Source organism: Spea bombifrons, chromosome 5 (genome assembly GCF_027358695.1).
Source record: "Spea bombifrons isolate aSpeBom1 chromosome 5, aSpeBom1.2.pri, whole genome shotgun sequence".
Taxonomy (NCBI): domain Eukaryota; kingdom Metazoa; phylum Chordata; class Amphibia; order Anura; family Pelobatidae; genus Spea; species Spea bombifrons.
Genome location: NC_071091.1, coordinates 93184648 through 93212442, shown reverse-complemented (window position 1 = coordinate 93212442; position 27795 = coordinate 93184648). Strand labels below are relative to the sequence as shown.

Genomic DNA, 27795 nt, shown 5'->3' with positions numbered 1-27795 from the left:
TAGTGACTCTGTCAGCACCAAGGACAGCAGCATCCACGTCTCCGGCTACCCCCAGGACCATGGCACAGACTCACCTGCAAGGAGTGGAAATCTCAGCCTCTCAGTTCCTAGAAATCTGGCGTCACTATGATACAGATGGTGAATATACCCACTATTCCCATAAAGTGTTTAAAGAGAAGCTCCTTTCACTGCCAGGTGGATGAGGTGGTAGCCACTGGTAATGAAAGTCAAAGGCACTCTTTACATTAATAATTCTTTTAAAATCTGCAATCTGACAAGACTTTCTCTTCTTTGATGGACCTCCAAGTGCATGTGATTGTATGTCTATTGCCTTGAAATCTGTAATGTGTTAACTCAAGCCCCCAGGATGACAATGCTTTACCTTCTTACTCTGCTGAGTTCCAGTTTCTTGCAGTATCACAAGGATGCAGGACATTCCCCTAAAGTGTTGGTTTTTGATTGCAGGGAATGGGTTCATTGAAGGCAAAGAGCTGCAGAACTTTATCCAGGAGCTCCAACAGGCAAGGAAGAAAGCAGGACTGGTATGTGACTCAGAAAATGCAAATATGGCATGCTTTACATGAAGCTGGATCCCTTGCACAGAGCTGTAATTAACCCTTGCTGTGCAGACTGAGTGTCATCTTCAATGCCTGCTTACTTATCTCATTCTGAGTTGTGAATCTTTGCTAAATATGGAATTATATTTAACTTTAATTCCCATTAAATAACCCAGCCAGATTGTGAAGCTGCAGCCAATGCAATGCTGCCCAAGAGCTGCCAGTAGCCACAGCTAAGGCTTCATTGATTTTAGACTCAACTGCATCTACTTAAAGTATCGCATTTCACTTAAATATATCTTACACGGCTGCCCTTAGAAACCCGGAGGTTGAAAAGTTTAAACTGCTAGAATATTTTGATCTGGCAATCTAATTCCTTACAGCTACCTATATAAAATAATAGCGTTCTGTACTGATGTCTAACTTCCATGTATTTAATGCATTTTAACCATTTCAGTACAAGACCTGTATTACGCAGTAACAAACGATGTATTTTATAGGCACAGTTTGGCACAGTCATTGATTTCATCGGCTATGTGCAGTGTTTCTTTCTTTTTTTTGTTTGCTTAAAGGTCACATTCAAATGTTTAGTCACTCGGACTGTAATTCTTGCTGCATGGACCTGAACACAACCTGCCTCTCAGTTATAACCTGTTTTATCTCTGCAATATTCCCTACAGTTATTTAAGTGTTTGCATCAGGGATTTTTGCCCTACTTGTGTGACCCTTATTACCTGCCATAATTTAGGGCATTACAATGTAACTCAATTTTACTCCAGATTTAACCATTGCATTCAAAGGTAGCGGAACTTATAGAGTCCAAAATGAATGAAAAAGCTTTCACATGTTAGTGTGGTTGAATTTAAATGACATATACTCATGCACAACTTGCAATGATGAACACACAAATACACACGCATGTATTGATGTACTAAAGGTTGTAGAATTTTAGTTCTAATAACAGAATGAATGTATGAAAAGGAATATGTATTTGTATATATATTTTCAAATGTCCAGTTATATATCTATATATTATGACCCATTTTTATATTTTACCAGTTTTTAGCAGTTAAAATGTTAATAAAGTTAAATGTAAAAGTAAAAAATGGTAATGAAGCAAGTATGGTAAACATATTACTTTGATACTTTCATATAGTGTTTTAATGATATGTCCTGCATATATTTCTATCTACCCATATATTATATATGTAATAACTCACCGGACTGTGTTTTTGTATGATGATTTTTGGACGTACAACAATATCAAATAAGTCACTTCTGACAAATAATCGTCAATTATGTTGCAGGATTTATCAGACCAAATGAAAGCCTTTGTGGAGCAATATGGACAGAACAGTGATGGGAAGATTGGCATAGTAGAGGTAGGATCTCTATCATGCAGCAGTATTGTGTAAATAGCTTAGATGCCTGTAACCGTAGTGTGCCAATATGTTCTAGAACAAATTAAAATCTTAATGATATCTAACAGATGCTTAGGATTCATGCACTACTACATCAGTGGACAAAGCAGACGGCGTACTTTTATCAGCATGCCATCGCAGAGGTTAACAGCAATTATAACAGTTTTAAAAAAAAAAGATTACATTTTTGACTCTGCATTTGACTGCTTGCTGTTGTTAGCTTTAAGGACCGCGGTCCTTGTGTCAAGATTTCTCATCCTCTAGATTGTAAGCTCATTGGAGCAGGGCCCTCCTCACCTGTTGTTTCTATAAGACATCTTGTTATTTATATATTGATTGTTATGTCCTGTCTACCCTTTGTATAGCGCTGCATAATCTGATGGCACTATAAAAAACAATACATAATAATAATAATAATAATAATAATAATAATAATAATAATACACTCATAATGTAATAATATAATAATACTCAGAGCCGACTACTAGACCAAGAGTAAAAATACACATTGGCGCCCTCCTCCATTTTACATAGCATTACATTTTTACACAAATAGTGTGTGTTATGGTGTATTACAGACTTTATACTTTTCTTTGATGTTTTATCTAGAACTAATTGTAGCATTTAGAGCTGCATAACATTGCAATACACTCGCATCCATCCAACATTGTAGATTGCAGCTCATTGTTTTTTCTGTAAGTCAAATTGTTGTGTTATACACTACTTGATCTGTCCTGTCTACCCATTGTACAGCGCTACGGAATATGACAGTGCCATATATAAAACCATAAATAATAATAATAACATTCTGTGCTCTTAGAAGGGGGATACATCCGGGGAGACAGAGAGACACATGGATTTGGGGCCCTGGTATAGTGGCTTAGCAGCTGCTGCCACTTCAGACTTGTCCCCTTAGAAATAATATGCCATTGCCTGGCCCTCTATGATTCAGACACCCCAGACAGCTGCCTCGGATGCTTAAACATAGACCACCCCTGACTGCACCCCAAAAGCCAAGAGAGCCACAAGAAACTTTTGCCACAACTTCTCAATAAACCATATTTATTCTTAGGAGCTGGAATGAAATATTCCACAAAATCGAAACCATGAAATATAGTTTTTCTTTGTTTCGACTGGAACTCAGCATTAGTAGAACTTTCCTTTGTATGGTAAACCTAGCAGAACAGTTTACTGTTATGATCTTATATATTATGCTTCTTATCTTATCTTATCTTAGAGTCGCAACATATCGAGAAAAATCTTAAGTATAGCTATGTTCAAATAAAAAAAAAATCAAAGGTTTGCAAGAAAAGGTACAGAGTCATACTTTTGGAGATAATTCTATACTATGCAGTAAATGTACACCTGCCACGGCTGTTCATTATTCCCTAGTGATAATTATATCATAGATACAGGGATGTCATTTTCTGTGTCTGCTACTGAAGCCCATAATGAAGGCTTTGGAGTGGGATATAAATATAGTGCTTAAGTTTCAGTTCCTGTTTTTACCAAAAAAACATGCTGTCTATGAAGTAAAATACCCACTGTTAATCATAATAAGCTACTTGACTCAAAGATATACTATGGTTACATTGTCCCATTGCCGTTCTGAAAATGGTGTTGTATATATATTTTTTTGCTGACTAGTTGTGTTTGATACTCTGGCAAGGGAGGCAGGGGGTAAAAGAGCCCTGAACTGCTGTGATTTAATTATTTTGGGCCACGGCTTGAAGCTTTGTTGTGTGTATTATTTGCAATTCAATATGGAGGAACCAGAGGGTTCAGTGTAGAAATGACTCAATGAAAATGAACTTATTGGGTAAATCATTTGTGTATTCTCTTTATTTGTTTATTTGTGTTCCCTTTTTGTTAAACTCTTACTCACAAGGCAGGATATATTGGGCATACTGGTTCCAAATGTCCTTTAGGCTGCTTTACTGCTGAGTCACCTGGCTGGGATTTTGCCAACCCACCCCAGTTCAATGGATTTCCTTGCTAGGATGATGAGAATTGTTGGTCAACATTAACTGAGAAGACACAGACTATGTTGTCCATGCCTCATGTCCCCAAGGCTATAAGTAGTTAATCGAGTTTGAATAGGCCAAAAACAATTAGTAATATTTTTCGTTCATTTTTGTCCCATTTGTTTTCGGATAAAGAGTTTCCTGTCCTTTCAGTTTGGAGATAATTTAGAGGGCTTTCTTTATTTGGAAACAATTTGTTGTCACCCTCACTAACATTCTCTCATGCTTACTCTCTTTCACACTCTCATTCTCTCTCTCTTACGCTCTCTCAATGTCTGCTTACCTTCTCTGCCAACTGCTTCCGTGTCTCTCTTCCACAGCTCCGCTTCTTCTCTTGCCTCTTCTTCTTTCTTCATCCTCTTCTCATCGCTATCCGTTTAGTTAACTAGGCCTGTGCAAAGGGTCAGAGATCCACGCACACCCTTGCCCCCAATTGGAGGAACGGGGGTGAGGCTGTCCCCATGGGGCATGCCTTAGGAGGCCAGATGAATGCAGACAGATCCGGCTCCATTATTCCCGCTTTCTGGAGTATTTCTGCAAAAGGGCAGCATCATTGGGACAGCCTCTCTCCTGTTCCTCCAAAGGCTCTGTCTTTTTGCAAAAGCACTCCAAGAGCTTTTGGGCCATTATAGAAGCCTTGTTATACTTATATATTTGTATTATTATTATTATTTATTTATTTTTGCAACTCCACATATAGTGATAGTATATGTTTTGAGGCACTGTATTTGCTGCAACGCCTCGGAAGGATAGTCTGAATAGGCTCTGCAGTCAGGGCATTTACCAACCAGAATTATCTCATAGGCTTTGAGAGTGTTGGTATTCAATGTCGGTATATGGATTGGTGGGCATTAGTGTATGGTGTTAGCACGAGTATGTGTGTAAGTGTATGGTGTTAGAGCCTGGGAAGAATGTGTGTTTATACATGTGAAAGTGAGTGTGTGGATGAATTCTGTGAATTTGCAATCTGTATGAAATCCAAATGGACAAGTCTATATATATATATATATATATATATATATATATATATATATTTGTGAGTTGGTAGACTTTGTAAGTGTAGGGGCTGGAAAGAAAGATAACTTAAGCACCTGGAAATAGATAAAATAATGCTTGCTTTGTTGCTACCTATCTCAGCGTGAGGTGAATTGTTAATCTCCAAAACAATTTTTGGATAAACAAAAAGCTATGATATATTTAGTTACTGTGGTGTAATTTATGTACTGTGGAGTACAAGACCACTGTCCGACCCCATTAATGCAGCCGGCCCTCGCTGTGTCAGGTGGCGAGACCCACAGTCTGTACAGCAGGAGACTGCAGTGATGTGATTGCCCCAGCTTCTATTTACCTATCTAAAGTCAAACCTCTCTAATATAGTCCCATCTGCATGTATGTAACACATTTAATGGATGGGCTGCATTTTACTGCTATTGACTTCTTGGACCTTGTTAGCTGTTGGAGGGCTAATAATCTGCCCAGGCAGAGAGATCATGGAGATCATGATATAATACATGTTATCTCTACATGGTATTGTATGTCACCAGCTAGATATGCCCATCACAGTCAGAAGGGTGCCATAACAAAAGAGGAAGTATATAGGAAGCTTATCCATTGATGTTATTATGATTGATGTCAGTCTGTCTGAACATATAATGAATATAATCCAACCAAAACCAAAGGATTTGGTAAAAATACAGATGGAGCCTTCATTCAAATTTGGTTTATTTCCTCTTAGGCAAATTTCTTACAAATCCAAACCGATCCGCGGTAGTTATGTGAGAATTGTTACATTACTCCACAAGTTCCCTCAATATAGATTACTTAATCTGTGATCATGACCTGTATCGTGTAAGATATATTCATTATTCATTTAAATCGTTGAAGATTTCCTGTTACCTCACACATGGTTTGTCTAATTTATACATGAGTTACACAAGCACTACATGATCCCTTAATTAATTGTACACACACACTGGTACATCCATGAATAATTTATAAATAAACACTGGCAAATGTCGGCATCGATCTCTCACATACCGTTTGAGATAAGTGGGTCAAATAATAGTGGATTTTTGTTTTCATTTTTTATATTTTCTTATATAAAATAGAATTTGGAGGATTGTGATGAAGTTTAAAGACCTCAGTTGATATATTCTAATAGGTTCCATATAGAAACACAGAATTTAAGGCAAATAAGAACCATAAGGCACATCTGGTCTGCCAAAACGTAATCAGCCTGTGGTCTCATCTATATGACTATCCCAGGCATGTTTAAATGCCTTCACTGTATTCGCCTCCATCAATTCTGCTGGGAGGTTGAATATTTCCATATTGAAAAGATGTCTTTTTTTTTATGAAGAAGATGTTTTCATCTAGTGAGAGGTGACCATAGTTCATGATTAATTCAGGAACATTTTTCATGGTTTCGTTAATCACTTTGAAGCTTCAAAAATAGAACTATAAATAAAGCAATAAAGTAACTTTCTAGAAAGGCCAGTTGCATTTAAATAAATCTGCCAGTTGGCTGTGGAAATGAATGCGTTCTTGCTGCGTCACTACCTCTTCTACTAGTTTTCAGTAATATTGTAGGGTCTAGAGATTATGTGTAAAGAGTAAATTTGGGGTAAAGTTTAGAATAAAACATAATTATTATTTATATTTAAGTAAATGTTCTCTGCTAATATGTAGATAAAGAAATGAAAAAAATACAATAATAATAATAATAGTAATTATTATTATTATTATTATTTCTAGAAGGTAATAGTTAAGGGAACAACAAACTGACATTTGTTTATTTTAATGAAGTAAAAAAAATATATAAGCATAAAAAAATATTGCATATATAGTATTTTGTTCCTACATTATTATTCCACTTCCTAATCTAGGTATTGCAACGCCAGTGTTTTGATTTTTAAAGATCCGCAAGTAAATTTGAAATAGAAAGGTAGACTATAATAAAAATAAAAGTTGTTTCTATTTCTGAACATGTGGACCTAGAAAGCCAATTGGAGTCTTCCCTGGTCTGTGCGTTTGCTGCCCCGCTCTGCCTGCCGTGCTCTCCAAATGCTCAATCTCAGGGGTTATACACAAGATTTTCACTCCAAACATCTCTCTGACTGTACAGTGTCACTGTATACAGTATATTGTATACATTTCCAATACATGCATGCATAACACGTTTGCAATAAAATGTATAAACCTGGCTGCTGTGAACCCCTATGTTATGGACATAGTTGGATATTTGCCATTATTGACCATTTACTGTACTACTTATGATGAGCAATTAGCAGTCAGTGTAAGGACCCGGGTCCGTGGTCAGACGGCTACCACGACCCAGAGTGCCCAAAGATGGAGTTTAGGAGTTATTGCGCAGTAGCGGAGTTGGACAGGGCCTGATGCAGGGCTACCGCACTCTCCAGGGTGTCGAGCACCTAGGGTTGTGCAGCCACATACCAGACATGCAGCTCCGCAGCCCGGATGGGGCCTGACAGCCAGTTGAGAAGGAATGATGAACTGTAAGCTGGGATACATCATCTTCTAGGCATATGACATAAGAAATGTAAGTGCAGATCTTTAATTGCACGTATATTATTAAATTACCATACAGTAAAGTAACAAATGTTAGCAATCTCTTGGGATCGTATATGCTGTATTGATGAAAGTCATTTATTTATGTAAAAACATAGCTAATTTAAATATTGATATAAAAGTGATGTTGTACTTAATGTAGTAAATTAAGTGTGTGTAATAGAGCATGGTGTTAGCGTGTGAGTATGTATTAGTGTGTGTTGTTGTGTGTGTCAATATGTGTACGTGTTAGGGCACTTTGCTGTACACTTTGCTATACACTTTGCTGTCCCCGGGGCCATGATGTATGCAAATCAGGATACCAATGCAATCTCAACCAGGAGATCACATTAAATGAAGGAAATTTCCCAGAAATGCATTGGTTATGCCTTTGGTTAAATATTTAATGGTTTGTAAAATGTGAATTACTTAACAACAGAACATTACAATACCATTATGACACAGGAGGTAGATGCTTTTCATTCCTGGAAAAGCTCTCTTATGGCTAGTGGACCAAACACATCTTCTCCTTTTGATCATAAGTAACAATCTTGCACTTAACCTAAGGAAATGTATCTAATATATGTGGCTCTGCATACATATAGATGGTACTCAAAGACCGTGCAAGTGACAGTACCCAAGCACTGGTGTAACGGGGGGGTCCGCAGCAAGGGATTCATGTACTCAGTGTTTAAACCACCAGGGTACTTTTAAATCAGTGATGCAGGAACCTTGTCAAGCATAACAGGCCACATGATGCGTGCGCCATCTAAAGTCAATTGACCCCTGGTCTTAGTGAACGCAACATCAGATGACGCGTTTCCATTAAGTACCACTTTAAGGGAGGAGCTTGGTGCCCCCACCATAAGTTTTACAGGGGGGCCTGGCATTTTTTGTTATGCCACTGTACCCAAGATATAATTGGGGGCACATCAAATGGAGTTACATTTCATAATTATTCTAAAGAAACACAATCTAGAAATTATATACATTTAAAGAATTATTACACATTTTGTACCTCTGATGCACTTGCTTTTGTGGTAAAATTCATTTTATAATATATGCAGTCAATAATAAATAATTCTTGTGTCTGAAACAGGAGATTTCGAACACTTGCCTTTCTATACAATTATGGTCTGTTATTCAGGAAATGTCCTTCTAAGGATTATACGTCAACAAAGCTAATATCATAGGCAAGAGCGAGGGTCATATGAGCAGCTAATACTTAAATTGCAGCCTGATCTTTCGTGACCTTCAACGGAACAGCTCTTTAGTTTGTCATTTCCCTTCACTTTCATAAAATGTTTATGTTTAGCTGTGGCGACAAGCATGCTGGGTAGACTTTAACTGTATTATATTTCATTTAAAAAATATCTGGATTTTCTTTTCAAATTAACTAATTCCTCTGAAATATGACTCTCCAGAATTATTGGTATATATTTGTATATAAAGTACACAGCCCCACACAGGCCTGGACTGGCCATCTGGCAATGGCGAACAGATGCCTAGTGGGCCTCTGTTCGGCATTGCTCCATACATGCCTGATTTGCCATTCCAGGGGTAGATCGGGTGCTGTAGTGTATGGGCAGTGGCTTTAATAGGAAGCAGGGCTTTACCAAAGGGGCTTTGTGCCCTCTTAATGATACTTAGAATAATATATTTAATTTTATTTAAATCATTTAATTTATAAAGCTTTCTGCTTTTGTGTAAACTCCTTATGTGTCCTTGTGACAAAAGAACAGCTATTTATGTAACTGAGTAAGGCTTTAAGAGAATGAATAATGTAGTTCATTTGAAATTATATATTTATCTTATGCTGCGGGTTTATATATATATATATATATATATATATATATATATATTATTGTGACTCTAAAGGCTGTGAAACTATGATTTTCTAAGGACCCACCAGACATTCTGAGCTCCTAGAAAACAGGAACATCAGGAGAAGAGATAGCAACAATTGCAAATACGTATGTGCAATTGTGTGATAAAGAAAGTACAGCCTCTTTGAGGTCTAAAAATTAGGTAAATGCAACCTCAGAAGAACAACAGCACATGACATATTACACCGTGTCAAGATTTATTCAAGAACAATACTGTAAAGCCAAAGTGGAGAAGCCATGTTTGAAAAATGATTCAATAGCTTATTGAACCACCTTTAGCTTTCATGTGTTGTTGTTCATCTGAGGTTGTATTTACCTAATTTTTAGACCTGCTCAGAAAAAGGGGATTCTTATTAAGTCCTGATATGTAAAACTATAGCATTTAAAGAGGTTGTACTTTCTTTGTCACATGAATGCACAAGGAACTATGTATCTTGAGTTAGGTCCCACGTTTTCTGGGTGGATATTAACTTCAAGTTGAAGTTTCTTTTTCAGTATAAAACAATATTTCATGCACACTGTTTTTTCCCTGGTGGAAAAATAAATATGCATAAACTAATGAATTAAGAATATAGATGGAGCTTTTTGATACACACGATAAAGCACTGTTCCATAGAGATTGTAATTGTGTTGCTGACTCAAGAATGTAAATTGTCCTGTCTCAACTATAATGTGAGCTACAAATCTAGGCATTATTTTTTCCAGATCTTTGTAGTGCTTTGTAAATGATGGACACAATTAATTCCATTAGGTATCCTGTTGCTGTTACTTGACGTCAGGTGAGAAGGTTGTGGTATTTTTCTTGGAATTTTTGTTTCACCGTTAGATGTCTTTTCCCTGGCATGTCCGCTCTCAGTATAGTCATTAAACTAATAAACACACTGAGGCATGGAGATAAAAGACCACAGTGTTTGCTGAACATATCATTTCTAGTCTGATGCCACACCTCAATGACCCATTCTAATGCTGATCATCTTCACCAGGACAGAAAAATGGGGTAAATAAATCATTGAGGTCATCCAAAGAGTTATGAAGGCAGTAAAGATCTCCCTTTTATAGTCTCACATGATCCATGCTCAAAAGCTCTTCCCTTTCCGATGTCCTTAAAGTCTCCTGCTGAGTGCACACTTGTGTACGTTAATGATATTCCAAACCCAATCAGGCAGTCCTTCATTAATGCTAAATCATTGGTTGCTATCTAATCCCCCACCACCCTGACACATTAAATGTACCTGAAAATTAATGGGGCAGCTAATTACTGGCCCCTACACTCTATATATATCTTACTGTTTTCTGATACAGAATCATAATATACCCTTTTTAGTAGGCTATCGCCATTAATTTATTTCCTATGAGTAATAAATGGCCCTATATACTCAAAGAACATCAAATGCACCATCATGCAGCCCTTACATGAAAGGAAAGTCTAATGCCCGTGACACCAATACTATAGAAGGCATATCAAAGTACTCTGTGAGTAACCCTATCCTTCAGGAGTACTTTCATATGCACTTACAGCCATAGAACTCTGCAGAAACCCACCATGCATTTGCAAAACAGACTACAAATAAGCATACACTTATCTTATGCATTAAAGAGCTTCATTAGAGGGCCTCTCTCTCTCTCTCTCGTAGTCATACAGTTGTGTTGTTTGTACCCATTATGCAATATATATATATATATATATATATATATATATATATATATATATATATATATCTTTTATCATTAAAACAGGGTTGTTAATTGTTTAGCATGGTGAGTTTGATACAAACATCCATAAGGTGGGAGTTTGAAAGTCAAACACTCATGGACTAAGCGACTTATCGTTTGTGAAGATGCTTTAGGTATTTACGAAGCTTAAAGCTAATATGTCATTTTTACAAATCCTATATGTCTTATACACTAAACAAACGTATGTAATAATGCTTAAAAAGAAAGTAAGTAAAATTACCATATTAAAACCCCATCTTATACAATCTTTATACAAAGGGAAAGATACAGTATGTTTCCTTTTCTTCTTTTTCACAAGATCTGCATGGTTATTATGCATGGTTATTCTACCTCATTCTGTTATCGCTCATCTATTGTTAAGCTGCTAATTGTTCTTGATTTGTTGAGACAGCATTATAAGGGGACCTGAGGAAAATGGTTCATAACTTCATAGCAGGAAACATACTAGCTGACGTTGGCTCTGCCACTGGCCACTGTCAGTCTCAGATTTAATGAAGAGCACTTTGAAACTAAATATCTAAAAAAAAAAAAAAAAATACACGGGCAAACAAAAAGTACAGGTTTTTTGAAATCATGAATTTAGTTGTTCTAAAAGCTTTAATGGTAGCATTTGCCCTTTAAGGGTTTTATGATCCTGATTAGTATCTAGTGTATTCACAATTAGTTTGCACACCCAAAATGTTAATTGTCTGCAACAGACTTACAAATGACTGGAACAATTCTTTGAGATAACTGTAACTGAAAATAACAATTGAAGTCTGGTGGTCCTGCAATTGTAGACTCCTGGGTAATGGATTGAAGCAGTACAATAAACTTAATCAGATCAAATGAACAGAAACATTTAAAAGTTGTTAATTTTCCTTGTGTTTCATATCTCAGGTTGTGAATTTTTTAATTATATATACATTTCCAGACTGAAATTTATATTGCCAAATTTGGATATTTTTTATAACCAAATGTCAAAGAGAATTTGGTTGTTTTCCCTCATGTTTATTCCCACTGACAGCAATAGAAATTAATAGGTAAAACTCCTAAATCTGCTTAACTTCTCACAAAGAATTAGGTCCATTTAAACAACATACCACCAAAAATAAAGCTTTCATCATCTCCATCTTCTGGGTGGAGCACAGCTGTTACAATCTTCAATCACTGAGTAGGGAAGAACTGTTAGATCGTGCCTACTCCTCACTCAGGTTCTTCCCACTCCTGACTATTCTCTGCCCACTCTGCTCACACTTCATACCCACTTAAGTTGAAAATGGGGCTAGCCTGGCCCCTATACATGAAGTGCCCCTTCTCACACCCCAAGCTCCACGTGAGGATACTTTTGTGTAAGTGTGTGTCTGTTAGAGTGTGTATGTGTAAGTGTGTGTTAGAGTGAATGTGTAAATGTATGTATGCTAGTGAGTGTTAGTTACTTGGTGGGGGGCAACAGGGCAAAAAGTGCCAACCTTCCCCTGCATGCATAGATTAACATAATAAACTGCACACGATTTATTTATAATCCTAACATCAACAAAGTTAAACAGATAGTTCCTGCTTTTTTGCTGTGTATCTTTTGGTTGATGACCTGCTTTCTTTTAGGGGGTGGTTTGTTGGGGTAACCAAGGATATTTCTGTATTTCCATAAGTACTGTTCTGACCTCACTGTGCAGAGGACATTGGGGTCGTTATTGCATAATGCAGCAGCCGTGGAACAGTAGCCGGGATTATGGTGACTGAGCAGAACTCAAACGATGAACATTTTGCTGTGCTTTAGTTCCTATCACATGGAATGAGCAAGCGGCTAGATCAAATTTCTTTTCTTTTTTTCTAATTTATATATAAACCCTTAGGCATAAAGTACATGGACAGCTTTGTTTCTGCTATTATATTACAGAAACAAATAATGATAAATCAGCTGCGTTTGGCTGTAACGGTTATGTGGTTCTTGTGCTTAAAGGGCTATTAAACTTTTACAATAATGCTGGCCTCTTTTATAGAAGCCACTTATTTTTATTTCACGTCTAGAATTGGAAAACAAGGTTTCTCGTCTGAGAGACACCTAATTTTCTGCGGATGTCCGACTGACAGCTGTCCGGCTCTAGATGCATGCTGACGCTGTCAGCGCATATCTCGACCAGACCTTTTCAGACAGGATGCTGAGAAACCTCGTCTCCCTGTTGTCACCAATGTTATTTTAAAAGTTTACTGGCACTTAAAGTTTATGGTTGTTTAGCTTTACAACTGACACCATTTTACGAGTGAAGTCACCAAAAAATAGTCTTGTAGAGCAGTTTACCATCATTCATTCACAGTATCTTGACTTTCAGTGCTGTAGAGTACTATGATACCCACATTCCCAAACAGGCAAAGCTCTAAGAAAAGAAACATATCAGGGGAGGAAAGAGGAACAGATATATCTGGGTGACTTGGGAACAGAGGGGTACCCAGGAACCTGCCAATGTCCCTCCTGAAGAGCAGTTAGGACTGCCTAGTCTTGCCGCTACCACAACACTACTGGCTTTACTTCCCTGAATTGATTATTCCACTGGTTGGAAAGTTACTTGTGAAGCCTAGGGTATCCTGGTGTTCAATGTTTTGCTTGAACTAAAAGCAAAACTGGAAAAGATTTTATTTCTAGGAGATTGATGTGGCATGACATGATATTCTTATCTGCATCTTCATGTAGGCTGAATAAAATGAACTCTTGTTGCATTAATTATACATTGAGTATACCTGTGTATAGGCAGGTAGACGAAAACTAGAGTAGCAGTTATGTAAAACATAAGACTGTACGGTTCCTTTAAGTTACGTGAGTACAAATAGGATAAATAGGGGTTTTTTTTGGAAATATAAAAAAATAACCCATAACTTCACCTTGACACTGTTCTGAAATCTTTCAAATGTAATAAGCTACCATTTCAGATTGTGTTGGGTTACATCAATATTTAATTATGTTTATCTTATTTTACAAAAAGTCTATCCTTAGGAACCAAGCCAAATATTTAGAATGGATAGCACTGCAAAACTGTGACCTTGAAACTAGCCTTAGGTGATTTCCTGGAAGGAAGGCTCAGTTTAACCTCCCGGTGTTACCGTTGTCATATTGACAAGCAAATATCTGGTAATGAATGAGTGGTCACATAAGAGAATGAAGTAATACATAATAGCTCATTGGGGAGAAAATCATTTCCTTTCAATATGGCAATATTATTAATTTAATAATAATATAATAATTTATATTAAATATATAGATATGTACAGTATATATACACGGATCAGCCGTGACATTATGACCACTGACAGGTGAAGTGAATAACACGGATAATCTTGTTATCATGGCACCTGTCAGTGGTCATAATGTTATGGCTGATTGGGATAGATGCTTCCCTCCCTCCAACTATATATTTTTATACACATATATCAAATTATTTCTTCTGTTTAAAAGTAAAACTCAAACTTTAATCATTGAATCTAATAGAAAATGAGAAAATCATATATATATATATATATATATATATATATTTATAAATATATTTTTTTAGAGATTACTGTTTTGATATTGCAACTTTTTTCTGATACAATTACATAATAGTTATCAAGCATGGAGAAATATCCATAATAAAGTGAGAAATCTAAAACCAAAACTCTCTTTTTAAGTATTAAGTGACAAAAAAAGCAAATGCAAACATGAATGTTGTGTTGGTGTAAGCAACATGATTTTAGAATGGTTTTGCAAAAAAAATGAAAAAAAATCACCAAAGGCCATATATTTATCTCTTTGCACACATTAGAGATTAAAACTCTTCATGGCTTTCGTTCCATAACTTATCTGGCTGACAGCAATTAGTGCCAAGATTAGATTTGTACATATTATCCAAAAATAAACATTGGTTTAAAAACCTTCAAGTTTGTAAACCATATAAAAGTGAAGGCTCTAATCTAGAGCAAGTGATCATTTTGGATATTTTTTCTGGCTCCCGTATATGTTTGTTATCCAAGATCTTAAAGGCTATGTTGCTACATACGTTTGTTTAGTTTTTTTCTTGTGTGTAACCTTAATTCCTGCTTGATATAACAAAATCCCTGACCTTTATTTGTGTGTTCTAAGTAATATTATACATATTAAATTATAATTAAGGGCAGATTTTTATTCTGAAATGTCATGCACCGTGTGATGTCACAAGTAGTCACATGATGCTTGCGACATAGCACTCATGATGCAAATGTAAACGGAAAATTAGACGCAGGAACAGCATTTTTCCTGGAAGGGTTTCCATTTTTGGAGATGGTTGAACGTTTTTGTCGATTGTTACTGAGCAATCAGATAAAAACATCCAGGTATTCCATACCTGATTCCGGGGAACTTTCTAGGGCTGGTACCAGAGCTCTAAAACAGTACCTCGGCCTTATTCACAAATGTGTTGACATTAACAAGCGGCGTCATCATGCCAAGGGTGACATCAGAACCTTGCTTCCTACCTTAAGTCTTGGGAAATAATTAAACATTCAAATAAATTAAATGCAAGTACGTTTTTTAAGCAAGAAACAGCATTTGTATGTTTATGTTTTTAATCGAAGGAATATGGACCATATTTACTCTTCTAAGAATTTCCATTTCTTACCAAAGCCTCCAGCTGTTGAAGAGAAATCGACCCACGTGTCTCAAATCAACCCATGTGTCTCTGGATTGATACATTGGTACAGGCGGCTATAAAGCCTTTCACTTGGCTTCATCTAGTAGATTTTGTGTTTAATGCTGTAGCGTTGAAAAGGGAAGCATGGCTTTAAAGTGCATGTGCTAAGCATTCGGTAATTTGACCCTGTAACTTGGACGTGTGTTTACATCAGCAGGAAGCTTTTCTGTCTCCCAGAGGAAAGTATATGTTATTTCTTTTTTCTGTGTAATAGTAAGCAGCAGTACGCGATCAGTATTTTCCTAATCTCCTCAAATTACAAATCCCAGTCATTTTAGGGCAACGCATAATATTCTCTGTGTATTAAATATTTTTATTTCCAGGGGGTGCATGGATATCCACCTACAAGGCGAGATCTATTTTTTTCTTTCATTGTTTAAACCATAATTCCCATCATACGTCCCCATGGCGTTTATTTTCTGGATTTGTTGGATTTCCGTAGGGCAGGCAATGTTTGAAGAGGGTGTAGGGAGCTGTATGTTCTCAGATATTGTTGACCTACAGTCTTGTTATCTTTGCAAAGCCTGTCCATGCCCTGCAGACCTCAAAAGCATATGAGGCTGTGCATCTTATTCTGTGATTATCTTGACACGATTAGAGGTTTTACAGAATTCTGCAGATATCGAACTACAAGCTGACACCCGTTCTCGTCTTTCATCCTGCTTTATTCTTTACATATACAACATGTTCCTAAAAGAATGTGTGGTTTCCATAACAAAGGTGTAGGCAACTTGTAGACAGTTGTAGATTAACAATGGTTGAAGAGAGGGTGTCTACCCCTGCTACAGAGCATTCAGTGTTGATCATCAGTATATAAATAGAAGAACAATTAATTCCAAATGATTTTTAAATGGCGATAGCTTTAAGCGCTTTTATTTCCTGTTAATTAAAATATTATCACAATGTTTATTGCCTTGAAAACAGGTCTTGCCCTTTCTACCAATACATTAATGAATTTTAAGAAAACATATTCTCACCCATGGAAATGTGATATATTTAATCTCTTAATCTTAGTGAAAAGTAATACATGGGTTTCACTCGTATTATCTGTCTTTTTCAGCTTGCTCAAATCTTGCCCACAGAAGAGAACTTCTTGTTGTTCTTTAGGCAGCAGTTGAAGTCAAGCGAGGAGTTCATGCAGGTATTGTGAATCAATCTCTTTGAGCGTCTTCCACCAAAAACAATTAAAGCTGTATATATGCAGCCCACAGTGCTGTCTGAAAACTAAATAGGTGGTATTTCTTTACGAATGTAATAGAATGTACCTTCCCAGAATTCTTCTGAGATGCAAATCAACATATAAAGAACAGTGGCTCACGCTCTCCAGTATTACTGGTTTCTATATTTTGGGCATTCAAGTAAAATTCATTTTAGTTGAAGGTAGAAGGTGTGTGGAACCAGGATGAAGAATTTTAGACCTTTATTATTTCTATAATTATTATTAATACAATGATTATCCAGGGAGCTTAAATATGGTGTGGGCCCTACATCCCAACCGTGTTGTTCTGATAGTAGTAATATGTTACTTCATAAATAATTATTATTTTAGATTACAAAGGTTTGATGGTGGCGGAGGGGGGTATGGGTAAATGTAGAGTCTTAGACCCAAAATCAAATAAAGCTCTGCATGTTTCTGAAATAAGACACAATCAGAAAATCTTCCAGTCCGTTCACCCAATGGTGATTGGAATGATTTACAGGCTAATCCCATGTGCTAATATGTTCAGCACCTGCCTGGAGGAAAAATCCTACTGTTCTTTTCTAATACAGGTATTTTCTTTTCAATGGGGGGGTTAGGGGATATATATTTTCCCCAGTAGAAAATTGTAGGATGGTAATATGGCTATTACCAGTTCTGAAATGCACTCAAAAAAACAACGGAAGAGTCACTATTAAACATGTCAACCCACCGCTTTCTGCATCTTTGTTAAGAGATCAACAAAATGCTTTCTGTCTAAAGGATAAGGAGAAGGACATAAAGGGAAAAAAGAGGTGGCTATACACGGAGATACGTATATAGAAATATATATATACACATACAGAGTGGGACACACACTACACTGATATAGACTAACACGTAGAAACACACAGAGACGGCTGGAAGGGCAAACAAGCAATTAACAGGCAAATGCAATGTAAAGCCATTGTCTGTGACATCTTCAGCATCCTGGTGTCAACAAAAAAGTGACAGGAGTCATCACTTTGCCTGTTCAAACCATTTAAATTCCGATGACTAAATGACACAGGTAATATTCTTTACGGTGGACAATATATATTTCAGCTTAATTGAGAAATGTAAGGTTTAAATTTCAGAACTCTTGAATTTTTCAGACATGGAGAAGATACGATACTGATCACAGCGGCTTCATAGAAACCGACGAACTTAAGGTAATATAAACGGAAATGTAACGCATGCAAAACAAAATTAGTTTTGCTTCCCAAGAGAAGAAATAGCTTTGTGTGTTTCATTTCTCTAAAACAGCATGAAAACAAAGATTCGAGGGAATCAGAGAACAGTTTGTGGAATTCATTAAAATAAACAGATTTTTTTTTAAGATTAGTTGTATAAATACAGAATTTTGGAATGTATGTGTTCCTTTTTATTTCCTTTTTATTGCTTATTTAATTGCTTCCCACTGGGATTTTTTTACATCTATCTAACAAAAGTTAAATTAATAATATAAAAAAATTATAGTATAAAAAATATATACCGGTATATCATTTTAGCAATGCTCGTTTGCTAAAGTTATATTTTGTACGAGGAGCTGGAATTCGTTACACAGACTAGTTTGTGGCCGGCGATATTGGTGACAGCTGATGCTGCGTTGCTGCATCATTATATGCTCATATGATTGTCAGAAATACATATTTTATTCTGTGTCTTCATCAAGACAGAGGATTTTATAACCTATGTATAATCTACGGAGTAGTCTGTTCCTCGGAGGCTGCTCTGTTTACATTAATAATCTAATCTAAGTGATTTCTGTAATCATATATGTTCTAAAGGGGAAATATTGCCCAGTTTTTATACTTACGCAACATTTAGAATGTTTTTGTGTAGTATGAATGTCATTCATAATCGAAATTGTTCTCTGTTGTATTGTTGGAATTAAGGGTTCCATGTATTGCTAGTTTTTCACTAAGGAACAGAACATATTTGCTACCCTTCACCTTTGATTAGAATTCTGTTTCTTCTGCTACTCTTGGTTATCTTTCTGAAATTGTATTGTCCCGCTTAATGCCTCAACAGAGCTTTCTCAAAGACTTGTTAAAGAAGGCAAATAAACCATATGAAGAATCAAAGTTAGATGAATATACCCAAACTATGGTAAGAGTCCCACTGCTTTTGGACAAGAGTAATAGCTTGTATAAATGATACTAATGAGTAGTAAATGCTCTTCTTGATACAAAGACAACATTATTTTATAACCTTAGATGAACCACTATATAATAAATGTTAAACAAAGATGCAATGCGTGCAGATTTTTCATATTGTTCTATCTATGCACCCTCTGAAATAAGGGAATTTATTGGATTATGTGTTAAATATAAGAAGACAAGCACTCTTTTGTTTCATACATAGTTGTATTTCTTACAGGTTTAAATGCTGAAAACCTGAAAAGCATTTTGGTTCTCAGACGGTTAATTCATTTTTTTTTACATCCAACATTGATTGTAATCCAGAGAGATTAACAACAGCTCAATCTTTGCAGACATCCCATCGTGACACCATTCAGTTTAATGAACACCTAGGATCATGGTTTGCCATATGTCTCATGCAGTTAATGCAAAGAACATTTTCCCAGTCACAGTCTACATCCATGATCGATATTTGATGGCACCTTTATATTGATGCTCACAGTCACTAACATTTAAGTTCTTGCACTTTTTAGAGGATATGTTATATAAAAAAGAGTTTATGAGGAATCTACTTGGTAGAATTGCTTAAAAGTGCATTTGTTTAGCTGGGATCAACAATTCAACCCATCATTTATATCCAACCAGCTCTCAAGATCACCTGCTGTCCTCAATAGAAAGGGTGTCCCAGGCACAGTGGGCTACTGGTCATTTGCATTATTATGTCCTACATCCAGTCCATACCTGTTGTTGCTGAGTTCTATCTACTAAGTTCTACCAGAGTTGCTGTCCTTACGCTCCTGTAATGTGTTGACAATCGTAGCCATATTGGCACATCCATTCATGCTTGTCACCGCCTATGACTTTTCTGAATGCATAGTCTTTTGAAATAATATAGTCAACCAGTCATTACTTTTTGTATTCCTTCCAAATTTAAAAGGAATCATAATGTGTCCTCTTTGGGATGTTGACAAACAAACATTGTTTTCTGTTCCTTAGCTCTTCAACATCTTTCTTCTATGAACTGGGGACATGTTAAACTGTAAATTAATATAATGTAGGTCTAATTTTCCCATGAAGCACCAAATGTTTCATAACTGTTTTACAACCCGAGCAGCCGTCAACCATAGATAAATGTCCTCATTAGTAACATTTCCCCCCGAACCTATAATTTCTACGCATGACATTGATGCTGAGTGCCTGGAAATCTCAGGGTGCCGGTATGATCTATGACAAAATTCAAGCTGACACATTCATTTTGTCTCTTCGTTAAATGAACCTCATCGTACTGATGTAATGAAATATTATGTGCAACCATATTTAATAATAGTATCCCATTTATAGATTTATAAGTGATCTGCTATCATGCTAATAGTTAATAGAAGCAGATAGAAAGATGGGTTTTTATGCAGCTGCTATGCAAAGTCATTACGGGCTGTTATATTCTCTTATGGAAGGCACACTCTGCTATTATTAAGTGTCCTAATTCTTAATGAGTAAAAAATGAATGTAATTTAAAATGAGAGAATCACAGGAGAATCGGGCAGAGTATTGTATGTGCTTTTACAAAAGCTGCACCAGTTAAAACATAAAACGCGGTCGTGTTTCCAGTCCCACTTTTTCAAAAGTATTGCTTTTGAAAATCCTGTTTCTATAGAGTACAATGCTTGGTGTTAGTACGAATGGTTGGCAATATAAGCTTGTACAGAATCCCCACTCGGATGGTGTACTGATGTAGTTTAACCCAAAGCCAGACTTGCAGAATATACCTGCATTCAAGCTTGTTTCACATCTTTTTCTAAGAATAATTTCTGCTAAGTCTCAAACCTGAATCAGTCCTTTGATTCAGGAAAGTTTTATGCCGATCACAAGTATGTTTGGATTCCATTACTGTATTAGCCTCTACTTCTTCTGCTGGGAGGTAGGGTGACTACATCAGCCATGTTTTCCAGGACACATAAAATGTTTACATATTGCTGACCAGACCAGATAAAGTGCAGCCCTGCGGTATGGATAATATATAACCAACTAATTAGTTCCCTTCCATGAGTCCCACATACTGCAGGGCAGCATTTTATCTGGGCTGGTCATCGATATGAAAAACATATACATGCCCTAGAAAACATGGCCGATGTGGTCACCCTGCTGGGAGGATGTTCCATTGATCTACCACCCACTTAGTAAAGTAAAACTTCCTTCCATTACAGTTAAGCCTCTGATTATTATTATCATCCTCTTTTTGTATTTGCTTTTCTTGCTAACTGGTTGTTTTCTGTAAAAAAAAAAAAAACAAACGGACATCAATATAATTCCATTAGCTCTATGTGTAATGATCATATAATAAATGTACCAGAACATCTACTTACAGCACTTGTAAAGTGAGACCATATTTTAAGCTTAGTGGGGTTTATTGGTCTCTATAATCTATAGTGTTCTTTACCTAAAGTGTTCTATTTTTTTCTTATAAGAAACCATAGTAGAAATGTATTAATTTATTACAGTTGACTTTGTTCACAATGTACCATTGAGATAATGTTGATGATTTTCGGGGGGAAAGGGCCAATTATACTCAATGGATTGTATATTATTTTGAAGAACTTGTATTTTGACATCTCATTTAAGTATTAGATATGATAAATAATTGTGTTATGATTTTTATCATTTCCAGCTCAGGATGTTTGACTCCAATAATGATGGAAAACTGGGCCTTACGGAAATGGCAAGGTAAGATTGTATACTTTGCAATAATACGTTCCTTAGCAACATAATATAAGAAAATTGACTAAAACCTTTGCAGAGTCAACTCAACAAGTCTTGAGGGGTCTACTGCATTCGAATGTTCTCAACTTGGTAGAGAAGTTCTCAACAACAGTCTGGCAGTATAAAGCCTTATTTTATTTTTTTCTGCCTAATATAGTATAATTTTTAAAACAAAGTGGGTAAACAGTGCTTCGTGCCAATCAAATGTTAAATACGGCAATTACTTCTAGATTAATAAACCTAAAGAACTATGGTACAAACATGTTTTCTTAACCAGTATGTATTAAAATGTTTTTTTTAAAAAAAATGCGTAAAAACAACAACAAAATAAATTAAATAAAATTGTATTTTCTAATACTAAACCACCATTTCATTTTTTAGAAGAAGTAATTTCCACGCTGTGCATGTTTGTAACTAATAATTACTGTTTATGAAAAAAAACACTTCATGGCTTTCGAGGAATTTGCAGTCGTGCTGTTAGAGGCTTTAACTACTTTTTTATAGTTTGAAGATCCATGTGGAGGGAATCGGTTTCCGCTGTGAATTTCCTTAGCAACCATAGGCTGACATAAATATCATATGTGCTGCCTTCCACATGTCTGACCACATAACATTTTAAAATAACAGCTGGGACATGACATGTATAAAATGTATAAAAATCAGTTTTTGCGTGCAAATTATCTAAGACAACAAGGATATTTGTAGTCAAATAGTCATTGTATAGTTACAATGTAAAATATGTTAGTTGGCAAATACGAGAGGCCATATTGCTTTCCTACCAATAGTGAAGCCTGGACGAGCCATGTAGCACACTGGGCAAATGCATTGAGGGCCGCTAGCCAACACCAAATATACCCTAAATTTGCCACCGGCTTTAAAGGCCCAGTTACACGCAGCGTGAGCATAAAAACGTGGCATGAGGCCTCTCATATCCAGCAGGCAGCTGGCGCATTTAAAGTGCTTGAGCCACCAGAGTCGCCCCCAGTCCTTCTATGGTTACAATACTTTGGCAGATAAATCCTGTTATTTGCTTCCACTTTCCGTAGTGTAAAATTTAGACGTCTGCCTTTATGTGACACAGAAGCACGATTTAATTACATGTTCTGTTTTCCCAAAGATTGCTTCCCGTGCAGGAGAACTTTCTTCTAAAATTCCAGGTATGAGAATCTTAACATTTGTTTTAAGTAAGAAAACGTACTTATTTGTTAAAGTATATAGGTATAACTGCAATTCTTTTTTTTTTTTTTTGTAGGGTGTAAAAATGTGCGAGAAAGAATTCAACAAGGCTTTTGAATTATATGATCAGGTATGATTCCGTTCAGAAATTATTACATAGAGAAAGTAAGTTCTTTCTGCATTTTTACATGAAAAGGCATGATTGTATGTATTATTATTATTTATTGTTTTATATAGCTCCATCATATCCTGTAGCGTAGATAGGACATAATAAGTAGTATATAACTTAACTATTTAACTTACAGAACAAAAGGCGAGGAGGGCCCAGTTATAGAATCATACGATTGGGGACATATGGGAAACTCTAGCTCACTCATGGTTATAAACTACAAAGGGTTTCTGTGGTTTTCTACAATGTTTCAGATGTTCAAGATGTCCAAAGGTTATTTTTACAGTGGTTTTTTTCTGATTGTTTTTAGAAAACCGCAGAAACCAATCCGCCTAGAATTTATAGGTTCCTAAACAGTAGGAAAGTCCTTACTGGAGGACTGGTGACATTTAGCCCCTGGGGCAATTCCATCTCGAAGGCCCAGTAATAAAGCAACATACAGTGAAAGCACATTTGGAAAACAATAATGCTCAGCGGGCACTATCCAGTCTGGTTTTAAAAAAGATTAATAGAAAGGGAAAGCAAAAAAACATATTAAGAGAAACAAAGATACAAGTAGTGGCCCAAAATCTTTAGATCAGAGCAGCTCAGGGGGCAATTATCCCCCTGTCTCCCTTGCTAGTCCTATAGAACTGTATAAAACTCATTCAATGAAAATATTAAATGTTCATTTAAAGAAGATTCGAGCTTGGTGAAATAAAAGCAGCATTGAAAACACATTAAATGCAAGTCTTTCAGCTCCGCTTTTCCTTTATTACCATACAGGATGGAAGCGGCTACATCGATGAAAATGAATTGGACGCCTTGCTGAAAGATCTTTGCGAAAAGAATAAAAAGGTAATCACTGATTTTATTTTTGGAAGGGATAATTTGGATTTAAATTAGGTTTCAAAATCTGGCTAATTTATAAAGTAGGATAAAGAGCGAACGGTCTGTAATTGCTGAAACACATTAAATCTCCTTAGCCACAGTAATACGAATGTAAATCCTTCGCTCAATGTGTCGGTCATGGACCTTTGGAGATGCTTTTGAAACACTTGAAGGAGCTCAGAAGGCTAGTTTTACTGAATATATAAACAGGAGGGCAGTCATTGAAGAGGTGCAATTGCTATGATAAACTGGGGAAAATGTTGCCTTTTTTCATGTGCAAATTGGTTTGGTCTTTTGGTTAACTAAACTGGATTACAATTATCATTATCTGTTCTTTAAATAGGAACTAGATATTAACAGCCTTTCAACATACAAGAAGAGCATCATGGCCTTATCCGACGGAGGAAAGCTGTACAGAACAGAGCTGGCCTTAGTGCTTTGTGCCGACGAAAACTAGGAACGCAGAATTCTTTCCCTTAACGGCTGAACCACTGTATCTACCGTGCACTATGAGGATTTAGGCTCTAAACTTAGTTCTTTTTTATCTGTAAATCTAATTGCATATAGATAACTTAGCCAGGATGTGCTGCAAGTTCTGTTTTTTTTCCCTTCTTTTTTTTTTCATTTGTTCGTTTCTATACTGTTTGTAATGTACAGTTTTTTGTAACTATAGGAGAGGAAATTGAAAGAAAGGCTATGCTTAGAGCCAGAATGGATATTTGGGAGAAGATCATTAAAGAGTCAGTGCATTAACATAGAACAGATAGAATCTGTATATTTTAACCCCGGGCTAAGCAATCTCTGACCCTTCAGCTATTGCTGTGTTGAAATTTACATCACACTCAGCCAACCTGAGACTTGCTGACAGTGATGGTGATCGCACTTTGCCGTCCGAGGTCCTAACTAGCCTGATATACTCAATTTGTCACAATTTCTTCTAAAACTGGTCACATTATTGCTTTCTGACCATAAGCTATTTTTTCAGATAAAATACTGTGAAGGCAGCCACCTGACTACATTGGAATCATCTATATACTCCAGAGTTACATATTAGTGATACTGTCATTTGAAGCTGATGTAGCTAGTTGACTAGATTAACACGTTTCCTCTAATTTTGTGATTATATACAGTTCAGGTGTAGTATGTATCCCATCAACTGCAGAATTGTCCTGGCTTACCTCCCACCCAGGACTTGGTCCTAGGGTTTCCAGGGCTTCTTGTTACATCCGCTTATGCTCCTTATGCAAACTTAGTTCATTCAACACAGATTATTGGGTTTTTTTGTTTTCTGTATAGAGTCAAAAGATTATTTCTAAATCCTGTTTACTTCATCTATTCAAATAGTTTTTAAAATAAAGGTACAGATCACATTAACAGTCATCAGTTTCAGTGAAATCATTTTCTATTATTAATGGGCTTTCTTGTAGCTGCGAAAAGTGGGCATAGCTCAGAAAAAAATGGTTAGATGTATATAGGAGTTTGGGAAGCGATGATTAAGTTCCTCTTCTTATGGCGCCCCTGAACATGTAAAATCCATCCACTCAATTATTGGAACTATATCATAATATACATCCTACATGCTGCTGGGCTGAACGTCTCAAAACACTGGCCAGCGGCACATGGGCTTTCTAGGTGTCTTCTTTCATATGACCATTAGCGCAACTCTGTTTTTACGTTAGCTGTTAGTATCTCTTTAATTACCAACACCAGCTGCAGATGGCATGTATTAAAATTCACACGCACATAAACTAAAGATCTTCAGATAATCTAGTCACGGGATCTCCACAAGTAATAAGACAGGAAAATGAATCTAACTTAAAATATTAGCGGAGAATATATTTCAAGACCTTGTGTTGTATGCTTGTATCAATCCTTTCTTTTCACTGTGGGGGACAATCAAAGAATACGCATGCTTAGAGGGAATATAACACTTTTCATCATCTTACTTCACTTCATTTCTACTGATGTATGAATTTTAATATCTGTACCTAGCAGTCTAGGGATGTTACAGGAGAGAAACAGAAGTGCCAATGGAGAAGCAGACTAACCGCTGCGTCATAATATACATGAACAAACCTAATACTCAAGATAGTGTATAAAGATGCCTCATGCATATCACATGCAGAATGATTGTCATCAATCCATTTTCTACATAATTTGCACTGATTTGCCGGTTGTGATGATTATTCTAGTGAACTGATGTTTTTACACCATGTTCTCTGTATTCTGAAATTAAATTCAGCGCATAAAACCATACTTTGTAGTTCCTGCTGGGTTTTTTTAGCTTTCGCTAACGGCTTCAACATCTCATTATTCGAGTGATGAGCAGAAAAAGTGCCTTCCCTAAGAGGTTTCTAATGGTCTGTGATGCATCAAAGATTATTATTGAAACAATGCTGTAATATCAGAAGGTAATTTGACTTTATCGAATGTTAGATTCTGCTTAATAGTTTTTCTCAACATATAATGGTTTTCTGTATGGAGAGTTCTTCTAACATAGTCAGTAGGGTACTTCAGTGCCCATTTAATTTCAGCTGTTAATGCTGTTTGGTAAGAAAAGATACATTAAGGGATGCTTCCTAAAGGAAAGTTTATAGTTGGCCAAACTGGTTACTAGCGCTTGTTAAAGTTGAGTTTCAGCAACTGAGTTGCGGAGCATCATTTTCTAAGGTTTCCGTTTTTTATTTTGCTTACATGCAAGTAATTAATGAAATGGTGTCATATTTTGTGTCTGACTGCAATTTCTTATTCAGCTTTTTCTATTCATTGATCGTAATTTTTACTGCCCTACTTGCTTGTCCTAGATATGAAAATCCACCAGGGCATCCATACAGAAGGATCTCTCTCTCTCTTCGCAAGGAAATCTCCATGACAACTTGAAAGAGCTTTTAACCTGTCCACTTTCACTAACAATATAACAGTTCTACAAAGCGCATGTAGGTCTTTAGCTGTTGGAAGATTTTAGCTTCTACTATCCAGCCATTTTCCAGTGAGGATCCTGGCTCCGTTCATGAGAGTTGCCTACCTTTTGGTCTAAACCTGCTAAAATTGTTGAACACCTGACCTAAATGCTAACAAGACATGAGACAGCCAACAGAAGTGATGCAGAAACACATTTCATATAAAATATTTAGCTGGGCTGCATACATTGAAATTTCACTTGTTGAGAGAACTTTCTATTGACACATTAATGATACGTGATTAGAATTTCTAAAGAGTCTTATGATGACTTTCATCAACAAAGAAGTAGACATTTTAACTGATTTTGATCTGGTAGCAGTAGTCATAACAAATCCTGGAATCGGCACATAACTAGAAAATGTCTACTGAAAATCTTATAAATGCTACTTAAAAACACCTATGCCTCCAGCTGCCCCCATCTTTCACCCCAAGCCAGCTGTCCTCTGTTCTATGCCCTGGGACCATTCCAACCCTGTAGTGGAAGAGTGATATGGAGCCTGTCTGGATAGGCACATACCTCCATAGAGCAAAGGGGCCTGTTACAAGAAAGATCTTTGGTCTCCCCAAATGATCCGCAATCTGGCTGTGGCAATGCAGCGTAGGGGCTGCTGCTCCCTGGGTCTGCTGCTCCCTG

The 27795-nt window shown here is 36.5% G+C and overlaps 1 protein-coding gene across 1 annotated transcript; it reads left to right on the top strand.

Moving 5' to 3' along the window:
• On the top strand, window positions 1–26454 carry CALB1 (calbindin 1). Its single transcript, XM_053468275.1, has 11 exons — window positions 1–138; window positions 466–542; window positions 1865–1939; window positions 16929–17009; window positions 18200–18256; window positions 19119–19196; window positions 21894–21949; window positions 23103–23142; window positions 23238–23291; window positions 24096–24167; window positions 24544–26454. The coding sequence occupies exons 1-11, from the start codon at window positions 60–62 to the stop codon at window positions 24655–24657; spliced, it is 783 nt and encodes a 260-aa protein (XP_053324250.1). The 5' UTR covers window positions 1–59; the 3' UTR covers window positions 24658–26454.
• The last annotated feature ends 1341 nt before the right edge of the window (window positions 26455–27795 follow it).

Bases quoted from the DNA above. Each gene is read 5' to 3' on its own strand.
- CALB1 (XM_053468275.1), top strand. From the start codon at position 60: ATGGCACAGACTCACCTGCAAGGAGTGGAAATCTCAGCCTCTCAGTTC. The intron at 543-1,864 runs GTATGTGACTCA...ATTATGTTGCAG, and splicing joins CAAGGAAGAAAGCAGGACTG to GATTTATCAGACCAAATGAA. The intron at 24,168-24,543 runs GTAATCACTGAT...TTCTTTAAATAG, and splicing joins TTTGCGAAAAGAATAAAAAG to GAACTAGATATTAACAGCCT.